We start from the raw sequence: 17848 nt of genomic DNA on the forward strand, positions 1-17848 counted from the left end.
GGCCGTGCGGAACTTAGTCCTCCGCCAGGATTATCAGTATATGCGCATGGGGCAGACCACGTTTCTGAAACTCGATAGTGTACACGTAAGCGCTGACATTACCAAACACACGATGTACAGTTATGTCACCTATTAGCTCCTGTAGCTTACTGTTGAACACTCTGGCCATCAGGTCCGGCCTGTCGCTTGCCGTGCTGTGGGCAGCCAGGTTTTCAGTGATCTCTGGCCACCTGGGATTGCACGTAAACGTTATGAACAGGTCGGGTTTCCCTTTGGTACGCACTATGGTGATGGCGTCTTGATAATTCATCTTGTTGAATCGGTCGCTACCCGTGAACGTCGACGGCAATATGACCCTACGCCCGACCGCCATGGGATCGACGTGGAGCTGTTGGTTCACATGGTCCATGAGCCCTTGATACGCTTCGGCGAGGAGATCCCTCTGGTGCAAACGTATGTAGTTCAGATTGTTCGACTCCATTCGAACATACTGGTCGCACACATACATCTGCAACAAGAACCGACCTTGATGTAATAAACTAAACAGTTCATGCCTTTGGTCGTTATTTCCCTGATATCTAACAGCCAAACGGTAGCACGCAAACTCTCTGATACTGTTGCGATTGCGGACATTGTTTCGTCGGTTGCCCGCTTGCAACATCCCGTTATGCCAACCGGCCTCGCCGTACGGGAAAAACAGCGGATACAACATCGGATCCGAGTGACACGACCCTTGTGAAATGTAACGAATGGTATATATTATTTAAAGTGAATTGCTAAATCAACGATTTGTAGTAGCTGGGGGTTAGAGGATGGAGTATAGCAAGTACATAACCGCAAAAGAAAGGTCATTAAAATATTAACTCTGATCTCTTTGTATTCCAAGGATTTATAGTGTATATTTGTAAGTGATGTCTGTTATGAAGTCCAAACAAATCATGAAATTAAGCACCGAATTAATGTGACTATATTATGTTTGATTATTGATAAATTATATAGTACACTACATACAAATCATAACACGACTTATTGTCATACTATCACTACAAGATGAATATAATTTATAATGAATATGGTTTGAATTTAATATTGTTAATTTAACTTTATCTAATATTTTATGTATACATAGGTCCCCTAGCTCGAATAGCAATACCTGATCTATTATGATTAAATTATGTCCTGAATAGAATTCCTGGCCTGTCTATTTAACATTCTAATCACTGATAAATCTTTGAACGACACTTATTATCGGAGATGCGAACAATAATATAATTATCCTTCAGTCTTTCAAAAAAAAAATAGGAGAACGCTGCAGGATTTGTCAAAATATAAATAAAGCTTATTAAAATAATTTAAAAAGTAATATAATTTAATAGATTCATTCAGAACTTTAATTTAAAAAAGTAAAAACTAAGTAAAATGTACTATTAATTCTGAAAAAAACTGTTTTTGTTGCGTTTTCTATTTATAATTGTACTCAGTTTTTTAAGCACAAACTAATTATATAAAATGATAGTCATAAAACTGACAGTGCATATTATTTTAAAGTTAAAAGATAAAAGTCAGATAATTAGGTTTAATATTAAGACTGCAATTTGAGATGGAACATATTAATATGCGCTTACAAACTATTATTACTTGACACTATATCAATCTATTTTACAATATGGGATAACTATATGGGGTGGTACCTCTGAAAACACACTAAAACCACCAATATAATTTGATATACATAAATAAACGTGAATCTATAAGATACAACCTAAATATCAATTATTCAAAAAACAGTATTGGTCAGATATTTCTAGACTATTTAGGACCAACTTATTTCAATAATCTAGAAATTAATTTTAAGAGGTATCTAAGGTAACTAATTTGTTATCTCAATTACATAGTTTATAAGTTTCTCATTTTTGTTATAATTGTATCGAGTCTTTTTATAATTATATTAATAATTATCACATGCGAATTATTTATCAATATCAAAAACCTTATTTATGTTAATTACTGTTATTATTAATCTTAATTAATTATTCGCTATTTTTATATATTTAATATAATCTGTGCACTTTTCTGTCCATTTGTTAAAAATTGTTATAATGTTTGATTTAAAACTGTTTGAATAAATAAATAAATAGTAAATTGTATATGCTGTGTAATCTCTCTAGCTAAATAGCTTGTTCAGTATCCTTATATTATTTTATTGATGATACACATGATAAGTACTATATGTTGATCCCCGCTGTATTTAATGTATAATGATGTAATTTAGTAAAGTATTACTGCACAAGTGAACGGGTTAAGGTCGGTTTTGACCTAACGAATTAGTTATTAAGTAATTATATTTCAAAATAATGTCCAAAATGTAGTGTATACTTAATGTAAATTTAAAATCGCTGTGTCAGCTTTACTGTACAACAAAAACTATGATTCTATTTGATGGTGTTGATATTAATGTGCAATAAATATAGTGAATATAAGTGAACAATTTGAGACAGCTGTGTAAAAAATTGTGTTTTTAGTAAATAATTATTAACTAACCCGCTGGTATGGTTTGCATCCTGTGTTGCGGGTTGATTGGATTCGTATCGTAGATGACCAGATTAATGTCTCTTGGCGGACGACCCCCTTCACCTACGAACACGGCCGCAACTTCGTTTGCGGTAGGCAGGTTGTTTCGCCCGTCGTCCCGGGCCGCATCTCGGACAAAATGCATCGTCACTGGCCTAGGTCGCACACCTGCGGGATCGGCGTCGGCTAGGTCTCTTTCTGCCAGCCACACCTCACGCATGTTCCTGGAACAAATATAGACATGTATATTTTTATACTTAGACAGACTCCATTTAACTGCATTTAACTCTATAATTGTATAATTAACATAATACATAATAATAAATATATATATTATAAATGTGTGTGAAGTGTAGTAAGCTTAGGAGACCACATAGGTTGGGTAATAACAATAAAACCTATACTTCATATAAATCCAAGCATTAAATTAGTAATATATTTTGGTATAATTATGATATAATAATAAAAACGTCCCAGCCCTAAGTTATATTTAATGTTACCTATATCATTCATAAGTACATATAACTCTGTTGGTAGCAGAGTAAAATTATAATAAACACATAAAATACATATAATATTTAATATAATTTAAGTAATAAAGTAAAATTTTTTGCTTTGTATACTATTTTGAATCAACATTAAGTAATAACTGCAGTATATTGGTAGCTGTGAGTGTCTAATATCAACGTAATATCTAGTTCAACAGTTAACATAGTTAGTTTATTGGTTACAGTGTGTAATTTTTTTTGTTTTTTCTGTCTACTTTGAGAAAGGTATCTGTAAAAGAAATTTACTCTAAGGGGCAATTCATATTCCTATTGTTAATAAATACAATAAATTTATATCTTACTTAAAAGCCATTGCGTACGGATTTACGTCTCGCAGAAAACCGTCCAATAGTCCCATCACAACTACGGACAGTTCACGATGATTTCTCTGCAGAGCCATCCCAACGCGGCGGGCGTTGGCCTCTGCTGACTCGAGGAAATACAACTGACAGTAGTTGGCATCTACTCGGTCAACGGCCACGTCATTATTTATCCTCTGATAAGTTTGGCCTTGGATACACATCGTTCGCGGTCCACGCCCTCGCAATCGCCTGTCGTCTGTGCCACAGCTAAACGCAGCGAATGCCAGGGCGTTGTTGTACCGGCGAATGTCGTCTCGGAATCTACGACCATCCTGTGAATCTCCAATCAACAAACTCATTAGTACAAAAGGGGCGGGCAACAACGCGTGTTGTCCTGCAGCGGTCACTTGACCGTTGTTACAGCAAGTGGAGAAGTGCATATTGGCACCCTGGCCCACAACCTCGCCTTCGAAGTGGCGGGCGTTACACTGTGTGCAGATTCTGTTTAACGCGCCCGCGTTGTGCTGCTCTGGAAGCGGGTGTGTCACGCCTGCCGGCCTGTCAATTATTGGCGCACGCCCTCGGGGTTGTTCACCCACGGCAAGTGGTCGGAACTGCAATTTAAATGATAAGTTTTATCTATGGTTTTTTTTATAAGTAAGACATATTTACTGACCTCTTCGTCGACGTCTGGCTGCAACTCGTCGAGCATGTCCACAAACTCCAGTTCCGCTTGCACTTCGTCCATCTGCACTTCTACCACTTCCACGTCCTCCCCTCCGTCCATCTGGACTTCTACCACTTCCACGTCATCCCCTCCGTCCATCTGAACCTCAACAAATTCCACGTCCTCCACCACTTCCATCTGGACCACCTCGTCCTCCACCACTTCCATCTGGACTACCTCGTCCTCCACTTCCTCCACACCTTCCATCAGGACCTCGACAAATTCCATGTCCTCCACCACCTCCACTCCTTCCACATCATCCCCTACATCCACTGGGACACCAACGACTTCCACGTACTCCACACCCTCCACTGGGACGCCGACGATCTCCACGTCCTCTCTCTCTTCCATCTCGACGTCCCCAAGCACCTAAAAGTTAGGTTGAGTTTAGAGTAGGTACAATTGTATTGATAATTCTATATAATTATAATAATAACAACAATAATTGACAGTAAGCGTAGGTACCTATAATATGCAATAAGTGAATTTATATGAAATAAGGTTTATGTCACACAAATAAAAACATACATGTTATGGTTCAAATTTTTTTTTAAATAGTTACAAAATAATGTTTAGCTGAATGTGATCAAGTCACACCTATATACAAGCCCTGCCTAACCTAACCTTAATACAATCTTTTATGATAACATTGCAGTAGGTATACTGAATTTTGTTACAGTGAAATAAATAAATTTAAACTTTAAATTAAAACTTTGGTTGAATGAAGTTTAAAAAGTGAGCTGTATATTGAACGCCATAACTATATCAAATATTGGCAATAAGGTTTATAGAATGTTTTTGCTGTTGTCATTTCGTACTGGTAGTACAGTGTACCTACACACTTTATTTGAAATAAAATTAGTTATAAAATCATGTGATAATTATAAACCATCAGCACAGCAAGTAGGCTATTGGATTTGGTTTGCAGTCTAGTGAAGTATCAAACTGTAGCCACTGTGAAATACCGCCCACATGGGTAAATTGAAATAATAAACACATTTTAATGCACAAAAGTTGATGTAGTAGGTAACATTTAAAATAAAGTGAGATAATTGTAACTCAAACTACAGGAGATTAAACCTAGGTCAGTAATAAGTAGTGAGTAGTAGTAGTAATAATATTAAGAACAGTGTGAGGAAACGTTTAAGTATTTTGTTTATTGGTTGTAAACACCCATAATAAAAGTGAAAATACAGTGAGTTAACTGGAAATTACACTACCCATTGCGTATGAGTAGATAATATACAGTTTAACATGACATTTTGAAATGAAAAAAGTCCAACTGAACAACATTATATAGGTAACCTAACCTAACCTAAACAATAAGATTGACCCAGTGTTTAATATGCAATGAAACAGCAATGTTGTTCGTAATTGTTTAAAGAATAAAAGCAATAACAAAAAAAGATTATAATTTTATACAGAATGCAAGTAGGCTATTGGATTTGGTTTGCAGTCTAGTAAAGTATCAAACTGTAGCCACTGTGAAATACCTACCACATGGGTGTATATAAATAATAAACACATGATAATGCACACCGTAGTAAAAGTTGATGTATTAGGTAATATTTAAAACTAAGTGAGATAATTGTAACTCACACTACCTACAATTGTGTATGAGTGGACAATGACTTACATTTTAAAAATGTATTGTACTCTTTAACAGTAAGTGTCATATGCAATAAGTGCATTTATATTAACTCACATGATAAGTTGAATATAAGGTTTATGTTACACTAATAGAAGCATACATGATATGATTCAAATTATTTTTTAAAGAGTCTTCAATGTGATAAAATTAAGTACACCTATCAAATAATACACAGGGTGCACAGTGTACATATTTTATTTTAAACAAAGTTAGTCATACAAATAAAGTCAAGAAAGTATTGAAATAATCTTACTGTATAACAGTAAGTGTTAAAGTGAAATTGCATGATAATTTAAGGTTTATGATACACCCATTGTAAACACCCATAATAAAAGTGAAAATACAGTGAGTTAACTGGAAATTACACTACCCATTGCGTATGAGTAGATAATATACAGTTTAACATGACATTTTGAAGTGAAAAAAGTCCAACTGAACAACATTAACAAAATAATTATTTGTTTTAGTTAATGAATCACAATAAGCTTGACCCAGTGTTTAATATGCAATGAAACAGCAATGTTGTTTAAAGAATAAAAGCAATAACAAAATAAGAGTATAATTTAACACAGAATGTTAACCAACAACAATAACTTAATGCAAGTACCTATTGTAAATGGTTTGCAGTCTGGTAAAGCATTAAACAGTACCTAGCCGCTATGAAATACCTGGCACATGGGTTTATTGAAATAATAAACACATGTGATATTTTAATAACGTTTGAAACAAAGTGAGATAATTGTAACTCACACTACCTACAATCGTGTATGAGTGGACAGATGGCAGTTTTACATGACCTTTTACCACACATTAGTAGTAATATTACACTGTAGTGTATAGGGTAAACAGTGTACATATTTTATTTTAATCAAAGTTATTAGTTGTATAAATAAAGTGAAGAAAGTATTGAAATAATCTTAACATTGCTAACATATGTGACAAATGTTGTTAAATGATAAAATACTTATCCAGTAAAGAGTCTATTTTGTGTAGTAGTAATATTAAGAAAATGTAAATTCATGTAAGAAAACGTCAAATGTTTTGTATGTGTTATGGTGAAATTACATGATAATTTAAGGTTTATAAAAGTATACATGTTGTAGTTAGAGTAAGTCTAAGTCTAAGAGTATCACATGTGAAATGATAAAATACCTATCTAGTACCCAACTTACAAATGAGGGTAAACCTAGGTCAGTAGTAAATAGTGAATAGTAGTAGTAGTAGTGGTGGGGGTAATATTAAGAAGTGTGTGAGAAAAGTATTTTGTTTATTGGTAGTAGAATGTATATTATTACTTTCACTCAACTGTATAAACACAATATTAAGTATACAATATCAGATATGTAAACATGTATTGCATGGTTACTGTAATCATTGTTATGAATGTATACAATACAATATATAGTTTGTGGATAATGTAGCAAAGTAAATAAGCACACACGTATGTTAATATAAATGTTTTTTTTTTTTAGCTGTGTAAGAAAACATTCCAAATGCCTATAATAGGGTTGCCAACCGGCCGGTATTTTCCCGGCCCGGCCGGTATTTCACATATTTAGACTTAAAAAGCCGGTTGCCGGTATTGACCTATAAAAAGCCGGTATTTTCAAAGTAATAATATTGTAAAATTATAAAAACCCAGTAATTCCACCTGATCGAGAGTTTTGATATTATATATTAATATTTTATCATTTTTATGAAATTGATTATCACATGTTACTGTCAATAAATCGTATACCTATCTTAATGACTTCAGATATCTATCGTCCTTTTTGACATTTTTATGAGTACTATGATTAGTATGTACCTTGTTAGTTGTTCCTATTATGCCGTTCTCGTTGGTGAATATGTGATAGACGATTCATAATAGAGTTTAGTTTCGTTATTCTGTTCGGACTGTTCGGTAGTACCTATTAATTTTACATTGTATATACTTGATTGAAAAATTATACGCATTTTTAAAATGAACGAAAATGAAACGAAAAAAAGAATTCGTAATTGTGTTTTTAACGATGAATGGTTAAAAGATCAAATATTTTCTGATTGGATCGCTAAACACAATAACCAAACGAATCTTCACAGTCAATTTTTGACACGATTACTTCTGCAATTGAATCTCTTGGCTTAGATATAAAAAATATAACAGCTTTTGGTGCCGATAATGCCTCTGTTAATTATGGAAAACATTGTTCGGTCTTCGAAAAATTAAAAAATAAAAAATCCAATATAATTAAAGCTAATTGTAACTGTCATGTGATTCATAACGCAGCAAAGCATTCCATGAAAGTTATAAAATACGATGTAGAAACGTTGGTATTAAAAGTTTTTAATGAATTTTCTATGAGCTCCAAAAGAGTAGATGAACTTAAAGAATGTTTCGAATTTGTACAACAGGACTATCATAATGTATTGCGACATATTCCGGTGAGATGGCTGAGTTTGTTTAATGCCGTGGACCGATTAATTTTAAATTGGAATGCAATTAAAACTTATTTTATAAAAAAAGGAAAAAATGAATGTGATAAAATCATATGGACATTTATTGAAGATCAGAAAAATGAACTTTCTGAACAGTTAACTTTAAGAGAATGTTACATTTGGTTTGTTCATCATGTGTTGTCCATTTTTCAAAAACATATTTTAATATTAGAAAAAAATAATTTAAACGCTCCAGAAGTCTATGATGTAATGTTAAGTTTAAGATCTCAAATTTTAAATCGTAAAAATGATAATTTCTTTGGAATTGCAGTAACTACACGATTACCTAATCTTACTAGCAAAGAAAACGATGCATTTAAATCTGATGCTCTACATACTTACAAACGTGCATTAGAATACCTCGAAAAATGGTTTGATTATGAAAACTCTCCATTCAAAATGTTTTCGTGTTTGAAATTAAGTGAATTACCTAAATTAACAGATTTACTCGATCTGGCCAAATTAATTAAGGTTCATGTCAATGGAGATGAACTGTATGAAGAGCTTAATTTGATAAAGTTATTACCAAATGATATCCTAAATAACACAGAATTCACTAGTTCGGAAAAATGGGTAAAATTTTTCCAATCATCTACTGCACAATTAAAAAATATTAAACAAATTGTACAGTATGTATTCTCGGTGCCGTGTAGCAATGCATTTGTTGAACGCGTTTTTAGCCACATGAATAGTTTGTGGACAGATGAGCGCAATCGATTAGGAATTGATACAGTTAAAGCCGAACTAGTCATAAGAAATAACATAACATACAATTGTTCAGAGTTTTTTGATCAAATACAAAATGAAAAACATTTATTAAACGCCGTGAAAAATGCCGCTAAATATAAATTTAAAAGTTTACAATAGTTTATTTATAATAGTTATTATAATAATTTATAAGTTTATAATATTAAAGTTTAACATAATGTAATACTAATATTATTAATTTTTTTATTTTAACGTATGTAATTAATTATATTATTCGTCATTTTATTATATTAATATTAAAAAATGATGACCTTTTTTTTTTTTTTTTTGTACACTTGGGCCGGTATTTTTTAATTCCAAAGTTGGCAACCCTAGCCTATAATAATATAATAACTAACTGTAACCGTAGAACATGTATAATACTACTAAATGCCATTGAAGGTGTGTGAGCACTGAAAAAAATCTACCTAAATAACATCAGTACAATGCTATTGGTTAAGATAAATGTTGTATTAAAAATTAACAAGTACCAATCATAGAACAAAGAAATCCACAGAAGAATGTTTAAGTGGTTTCATACATATTAATAACTTTGAAGCATTGTAAAACTGTATTGCACTGTATAACAGTAAGTGTTATAGTAAAATCATATGATAATAATTTAAGATTTATGATATACCAACAATAAAAGTATACATGTTATAGTTAATTTTTCAGAGCTGTACAAAATAAGTAAGTAAGTAAGCTCTATCTAACAATCTATTGTTTGTATTAAGTATTGAAATAGTATAAACATTTCTAAGAGTACCACATGTGAAATGATAAAATACTTATCTAGTACACAACTTACAAATAAAGAAGAGTAGACCTAGGTCTGTAGTAAGTAGTAGTTGTAGTAGTAGTACCTAATATTAAGAACTGTAAGAAAACGTTTGAGTATTTTGTTTAATGGTTGTAAATACCCATAATAAATGTCACAATAAGCTATAAAAGCAATAAAAAAGAGTATAATTTAATACAGAATGTTAACCAACAACAATAACTTAATGCAAGTACCTATAGAATAGTATCAAAATGGGTATATTGAAATAATAAACCCATATGTGATATTTTAATGCACACTGTATTAGTGAGTATAGTAATGTAATGATCAAGCGAGTGAATCTTATACGGTACGTGCAGCCCGACACTATTTGTTTAATACAGTGATCAAAGGTTGTATGTTGGTTGTCACTCACTACTGACGGCACTGCTCCAACAGTTAGTCGACGGCGATGTACGGCTCCTCCGTAGTAATCACGACCGGCAACAAAATGCCTTGAACAGAGCTTGGAGTGAGCCAATATCTGTCGAGCATTGACACCATTGTCCTCGGCGAACATCACCCATTGACGCTTCCGATCGACATTTGCTGGAAAACTAATACAATCATCGTATCATGAATAGTTGTGTTATAATATGTCAAAAGTAATCGTAATAAGTACGTATACATTATATAAATACCCATGCACTGAAACGCCATCCACGCCTTCGACGTTGCCACAAATCATACAATGTTTGACCATTGTTATATTTGTCTGAAAAGATATATAATAACATTTTTAAAAGGTAATGGCCAAACATTTAGTATATTTATTATTATTATTATTATTATTATTATATTATATATTATATTTTAATAATAATGTAATATAAGCAAAACTCCGTGTTCGTATAATGGAATTATCTTATCAGTACCTATGTTATCAGTTAATAATCCGGTGTTGTGTGTTTATTTTTAGAAATGCAGTAAATATTATTTGTTCACGGTAGGTATAAAATATTATTACGTGTACATAGAGTATTGAGTATGAACTAAAAAAAGTGACATACTATTGTAGGGTGACGTCCGCACACACAATATGGTCTTGGAAATCGTAACTGCAAAAAGCGTCGTTTAAAGATTTTTGTGCACGTAGGCGTTTAAGTCTATGTCCGGATATGAACACGGAAGTACAAATGTCGTATTAACATTGAATACGAAACGCGAAAAGGTGGAAATAGCGTGTATATAGTAATACACAATATCGTGAATACGGAAACGCATCGTACACGAATGAAAGAAGATGAATCCACCTCGCGTACGTACAATGTCATGAATAAACCAGTAGGTACGCGGGCTGTACAAACGTTCTACTATTAATTATTATTATTATTATGTATTTCAAAATTGTACTCACCGGTTTTGAAAAGCGCCCAACGCAGAACACAATACGCTAATGAAAGCTAAGAAAGCTAAAAGCCTAATAATATTAAATTATAAAAATATGTTTTTCTGTGCGATTGGGTTGTGTGTTGCATGGGCGTTCGTCACAAGATGACGTTAGATAACACGGGCGCGTTGCGCGTCGCTAAAGTTGTCCCCCGCACGCCACCACTCCACCGACAAACCCGTATCAATTAATAATGGCCATACTGTAGCATTGCGTGTAACGTTTATTATATTTTATTTATTATTATTATTAACCGTCCGACACGCATTCGATACGTCGTCCCTAGTGTTATTTGTCCAAAGCCCTAACCTACCTACCTACGAATTGAATTGTAAATGTTGTTCAAATGTATAACACTTAAACTTTATCTACACTGCGACGAAATATCGTACGAATCGTGTGTAATAAAAACTCAAATCGCATATTCTCACGTATCCGGTGTGTAGGTATATACCGTGTCTCCCGTCAATAATTATATATATATATATATATATGAATACTACTGTGGTGATCTGAGCATTAATATTGAATATTATATAATTTATATAAAGTGTATCACAGACATGCCAATATCATACTAAATAACAACACATTGGAATTTGTATATAGGTGCATATGTTGTATGCATATGCATATGTTAATATGTATAATAGCTTCTTAATAAATATTAGATAATAAAATCCAGTATTAAACATTATGCGTTTAGTATCATCGCAACAACAAAATTAGTTGTGTACATATATTATCAATTAATCTTTGTTATTTATCATTTATCTATTAATTTTATTGAATAAATAATTAAATTATACAAAAAATGTATCTATATTTTGAGTAATATCAAATTATGTCATATCATTATACAACTTAACTGCCAGAATTTAAATACATAAAGTTATATTTTGTTTATTAATATTGTATTATTATTTATAATCTGTAGCAGTGTTTTAAACTGTAATATATCAAGTACCTACTACATAGTATATTAGATATTTAACCACATAATCGAGCCCATGTCAAACGATTTAGGTGTGTTGCTTAATAAATGTAGATAAAAGCAATAGCATCGAAGTAGTATGTCCAATCGATCAATATACACTCTTCGTTGGTTTCAACAAGGCCGAACGGAGTCCGTTAGGGCGGTAAAACTCGAATTTTGAGAAAATCATAACATTGTCCTTATAAATATGATAAAGCGGAAGTAATAGCGAAAGGTAAATAACGAATAAAAATTTCAGAAATTACACGGCCGCCGCAAATGAACTTCAATCCCGGCTGCCGGCATCGAAACCACTACCCCGGGTCATCCGCACCAACGCCTTACCTACCTACCTACCTACTGAGTTGAAAACTGATGTCAAATCTATGACTCTTAAGCCGATTTAGACGTCAGTAGTAAGAGGGGCACTCTGGTACACCTCATATTTTATCAATAAAAGATCACAAAATAATTTTAAACATAAAAAGATCAGTAAAATAATTTTAAACATAAAAAGATCAGTAAAATAATTGTAAACATAAAAAGATCACAAAATGATATTAAACATAAAAAGATCAGTAAAATAATTTTATCAATAAAAGATCACAAAATGTCATTAATCAATAAAAGATCACAAAATGATATTAAACATAAAAAGATCAGTAAAATAATTTTAAACATAAAAAGATCAGTAAAATAATTTTATCAATAAAAGATCACAAAATGTCATTAAACATAAAAAGATCAGTAAAATAATTTTAAACAAAAAAAAGATCACAAATCATATTAATCATAAAAAGATCAGTAAATTGAAATGCAATAATAATTAAAAAATGTATCAAAAATCTGAAATGTAATAATAATTAAAATATTTTTCACAAAACTTATGATATTAATAATTAAAATATTTTTGACAAAACTTATGATATTAATAATTAAAAATCGAAATGCAATAAAGTGTATTAAAAAATATTTTTCGCTCAACTTATGAAATGCAATAATAATTAAAATATTTTTCACAAAACGTATGTTGTTAATAATTAAAAATTGAAATGCAAAATGTATTGAAAAGAAATTGAGAAAGAAAAAAATAAAATAAAAATTATAATAAACTATGGAACAAATAAATTCTATAAGCACATTAGAAAATATGAAAGTCTCTGAGCTAAAGTCAATAGCAAAAGAGGCTAAACTTAAGGGATATTATACCCTTAAAAAAATTGATCTTATATCAAGAATTAGGAATGGTCGTACAATTTGTGATTTAAACATTTCTGAGCTTAAGTCAATAGCAAAAGAGGCTAAACTTAAGGGATATTATACCCTTAAAAAAATTGATCTTGTATCAAGAATTAGGAATATTCGTGATTTAAATATTTCTGATATAATAAATAATAGAAATCAAGTATCTTTTCATAATTTTCATGGAGAAATCTTCAGGACTGATAACACTTCATTAAACAACAATCCGTTTCAGAAGTTAGAAAAATCATTTTTCACTGGAGAAAATTATTTTAATAGTTCATTAGAAAAAACACCAGAGGTTTATGAGTTGATAGATGTAATTCAATTGAATAAAAAAGTTCAAAAGAAATTTAAGATACATGAAGCTGATTATAAAATTCGTTTTAAAGAAGCATTAATAAAAGATCTAAAACTAAGTAATACTAAATACAAAATTGATTATACTCACAAAGCTCTAGATTCTATGTTAAAACTTGTTAAAAAAAATTCAAATTACGAAAAAGGTGATCTAATAAATATTATAGTGATGAATCCAAATTTAAAAAATACTATATCTACTGGAATGAAATCTGACAATTTTTTAAACAACTTAAAATCAATAATTAGTAACATATTAACTTCAGATGAAACAATTGATATTACAGAAACTACTTTCCAAGTTCAATTGGTAAAAATACCAAGAGGTTCAAATCGAACTAAAATAATAAATTTATCAGAAAATATAAAAACAAAAAATAGTATTATTCAGATTAATAACGATGATAATTTATGTTGCCCGAGAGCTATTGTTGTTGCATTATCTACTCAAACAAATAACATTTTAGGACATGAATTAGATTCCAATAAAATTAAACAATTGAAGATAGGTAGAAAAATTCAAAAAGATTTAGCTTTAGAATTATGTAATATGTTAACGGAATATAACGAAGAAGGTTTTACATTGAATGACATTAAGAATGTGGAACTTGCACTAGATATACAAATAAATGTTATTTGTGCTGAAAATTTAAATACTTTAATTTATAAGGGCGATGATAAAGAAACTAAAATTTATTTGTATAAAAATGGTAATCATTTTGATGTTATTAAATCGGCTAAAGGCTTCTATGGATCATCTTATTATTGTGAAAAATGTGATAAACCATATCAAAATAAAAATAAACATAAATGTTTAAAAAAAAATAAAAATAAAGATAAAAATGTATGTAAATTGTGTACAGATTTTGGTACGAGATTTGAGCATTTAAGTAGTACAAAAAATCGAATATACTGTGAAAAATGTAATAGATATTGTTTTAATCAAGAATGTTTAGATAATCATAATTATATATGTAATTATGTATACAAATGTATTGATTGTAATAGAATAGTGTTAAGAGATACGGATCATAAATATTGTGGTTATAGTAAATGTAGAAATTGTAAAGAATACGTGAAAATAAATGAACATCAATGTTATATGCAATCTAGAATAACAAAGGGAGGTAAATGTTTGGTAGGATGTACAAAATGTGGAGGTACAAATAAACCATATCAATGTACTTTTACAGAAAAATATTTGTTTTTTGATTATGAAGCTCAACAAGAAACAGGAATCCATATCGCAAATAAAATAATTGCTCATGATTTTTTTGGAAATAAAATTATGTTTGATACAAATGAAGAATTTTGTAAACATGTAATATCCGAGGAATATAAGGGTTATACATTTATAGCACATTACGCAAAAGGATACGATTCACAATTTATATTAAAATACTTGGTTGATAACACTCTAAAACCTTTCACGATTTATAATGGTACAAAATTAATGTTATTAGAAATTAAATATTTAAGTATAAGAATAATAGATAGTTCTAATTTTATTCAAGGTCCGCTCAGTAGTTTTCCAAAAACATTTGGTCTCAACGAACTGAAAAAAGGTTACTTTCCGCATTTCTTTAATACAGTAGAAAATCAAAATTATATTGGTATATTACCCGATAAAAAATATTATGGATTCGAAACAATGAAAACAGAGAATAAAATAGAATTTGAAAAATGGTATGATGAAAAAATAAATGAAAATTATATATTTAATTTTAAAGAGGAACTAGAGGCTTACTGTGATTCAGATGTAGATATTTTACGAAGAGGATGTTTAGAATTAAGAAATCAATTTTTGGATATAGCTAACATCGATCCTTTTTGCTATACAACTATAGCAGGTGTTTGTATGGCTATCTATAAGTCAAAATATTTAATATCTGATACTATAGCTGTTTTAGATAAAGAAAAAAATGAAAATTATTCAAAACAATCGATAACGTGGTTACAACATTTTAATAATAAAAATATTTCACATGCATTAAATGGAGGTGAAAAAATAATAGCAGGAGCTAAAGTAGATGGATTTGATAATAAATCAAAAACAGTTTATCAATATAACGGTTGTTTTTGGCATGGTTGTACTAAATGTTATAAAGATAGAGAAACTATAAATAATATAAATCATGAAACAATGGAGGATTTGTATCAAAAAACAATTGACAGAAGTACAACAATAAAAAATGCAGGTTATAATCTTGTTGAGCAATGGGAATGTGATTGGATAAATAGTACTACATACAAAAAAATGAAAAAAGCTGATATAGCTGACCCTATTAATCCGAGAGATGCTTTCTTTGGAGGTAGAACAAACGCAACAAAATTAAGAGTAAAAAATACAAAAATGCGTTATATTGACGTATGTAGTTTATATCCAACTGTAAATTATTATGATCATTATCCTGTTGGACATCCAGAAAAAATATTTAAACCAAAAGTATATGATAAAAAATGGTTTGGACTAATTAAATGTAAAATTTTACCTCCAAGAAATCTTTATCACCCTGTACTTCCAGTTAAAATTAAAATGGAAAAAAGTGAAAAGTTATTATTTCCTTTGTGTTATAAATGTGCTGTAGATCAAAAACCAAGTTGTAATCATTCTAAAAACGAAAGACAATTTACAGGAACATGGACAACAGATGAAGTTAATAAAGCTTTGGAAAAAGGTTATATTATAACAAAAATTTATGAGGTGTGGCATTTTAAGGAGAAATCAACAGATTTATTTAAAGATTATGTTGATAATTTTATGAAAATAAAATTAGAAAGTTCAAAACATAATTACAGTTCTGATGAAGAGTATATAAAACCAATTTTCGATAAAATGGGTATTTTATTAGATAAATATAAAATACGTGATAATCCAGGTAGACGAGCTGTAGCAAAACTGTTTAAATAGTTTATGGGGAAAATTTGGACAACGACAAAAAATGAAAAAAACTGAGTTTGTTACAGACCCACAACAATTCTATAAAATATTATTAGATGATAGATTAGAAAATATAAATATAAAATTATTAAACGATAATATGATACAAATGTGTTATAATTATAAAGATTACTATGTTGAGAATTTTCATAATACAAATATATTAATAGCTTTATTTACAACATCTAGTGCAAGATTAAGATTATACGAAATGTTAGATAAATTAGGTAGAGCTGTAGCTTATTTTGATACCGATTCTATTTTCTATATAGATAACGGTGTTAATAAAATTAAAACAGGAACAATGTTGGGAGAATGGACTGATGAATTAGGTGAAAATGTACATATAACAGATTGGGCATCTACAGGTCCTAAAAGTTATTATTATAAAACAAACGATAATAAATATAAAACGGTTATAAAAGGATTTACTTTGAATTATCAAAATTTGTTAAAACTTAACGGTGAATCAATGATAAAATTAATTGAACAAAAAAATAAAGATAATATAGAACTAGAATATAATCAAATAACACGTGATACACTTACTAAAAATATAGTTAATAAAAAAGTTACAAAAAAATTCTCGTTTGGTTATGATAAAAGAATAATATTACCAGATTATGATACAATACCATACGGTTACAATTAAACGAAATTGTTTAAGGATCAGAAAAATCTAAATGCAATAATAATTAAAATATTTTTCTCAAAACTTATTTTATTAATAATTAAAAATCTAAATGCAATATTTCCCCAAAAATATTTTTTCTCAAAACTTATGATATTAATAATTAAAATCTAAATGTAATAATAATTAAAAATATTTTTTCTCAAAACTGCCGGATTCTGCTTAAGTTTGGAATAGCTGAAAAATAAACTTAATATACAATTAGTAAAGTGTGTGTATTATAATATATTCTATTGTATACGAAAAGAAAGTCCATGTGTCGCTCAATACTATTATATATTCTCAATTAATTTATATATTAATTAATAATATTCTCAAAAAGACACTTAATTAAAAAAATTGTAAAATTTAGGGAATCGGAAACCATTCTTAGATACCACATAATATATTCTTTTGAAATT

General features: G+C 30.1%; 2 protein-coding genes across 2 annotated transcripts; one reads left to right on the top strand and one right to left on the bottom strand.

Moving 5' to 3' along the window:
* Positions 1 to 13: 13 nt before the first annotated feature.
* Positions 14 to 4499, bottom strand: LOC132932653 (uncharacterized). The gene is made up of 4 exons (XM_060999027.1): positions 4098 to 4499; positions 3422 to 4035; positions 2542 to 2795; positions 14 to 732 (listed from the first exon to the last, which is right to left on the bottom strand). The coding sequence occupies exons 1-4, from the start codon at positions 4497 to 4499 to the stop codon at positions 14 to 16; spliced, it is 1989 nt and encodes a 662-aa protein (XP_060855010.1).
* Positions 4500 to 5120: 621 nt separating this feature from the next.
* Positions 5121 to 16726, top strand: LOC132932654 (uncharacterized). The gene is made up of 6 exons (XM_060999028.1): positions 5121 to 5124; positions 8069 to 8236; positions 8306 to 8399; positions 8577 to 8850; positions 13691 to 13874; positions 15546 to 16726. The coding sequence occupies exons 1-6, from the start codon at positions 5121 to 5123 to the stop codon at positions 16724 to 16726; spliced, it is 1905 nt and encodes a 634-aa protein (XP_060855011.1).
* The last annotated feature ends 1122 nt before the right edge of the window (positions 16727 to 17848 follow it).

This window comes from Metopolophium dirhodum, chromosome 1 (genome assembly GCF_019925205.1).
Source record: "Metopolophium dirhodum isolate CAU chromosome 1, ASM1992520v1, whole genome shotgun sequence".
In the NCBI taxonomy this organism is placed as follows: Eukaryota; Metazoa; Arthropoda; class Insecta; order Hemiptera; family Aphididae; genus Metopolophium; species Metopolophium dirhodum.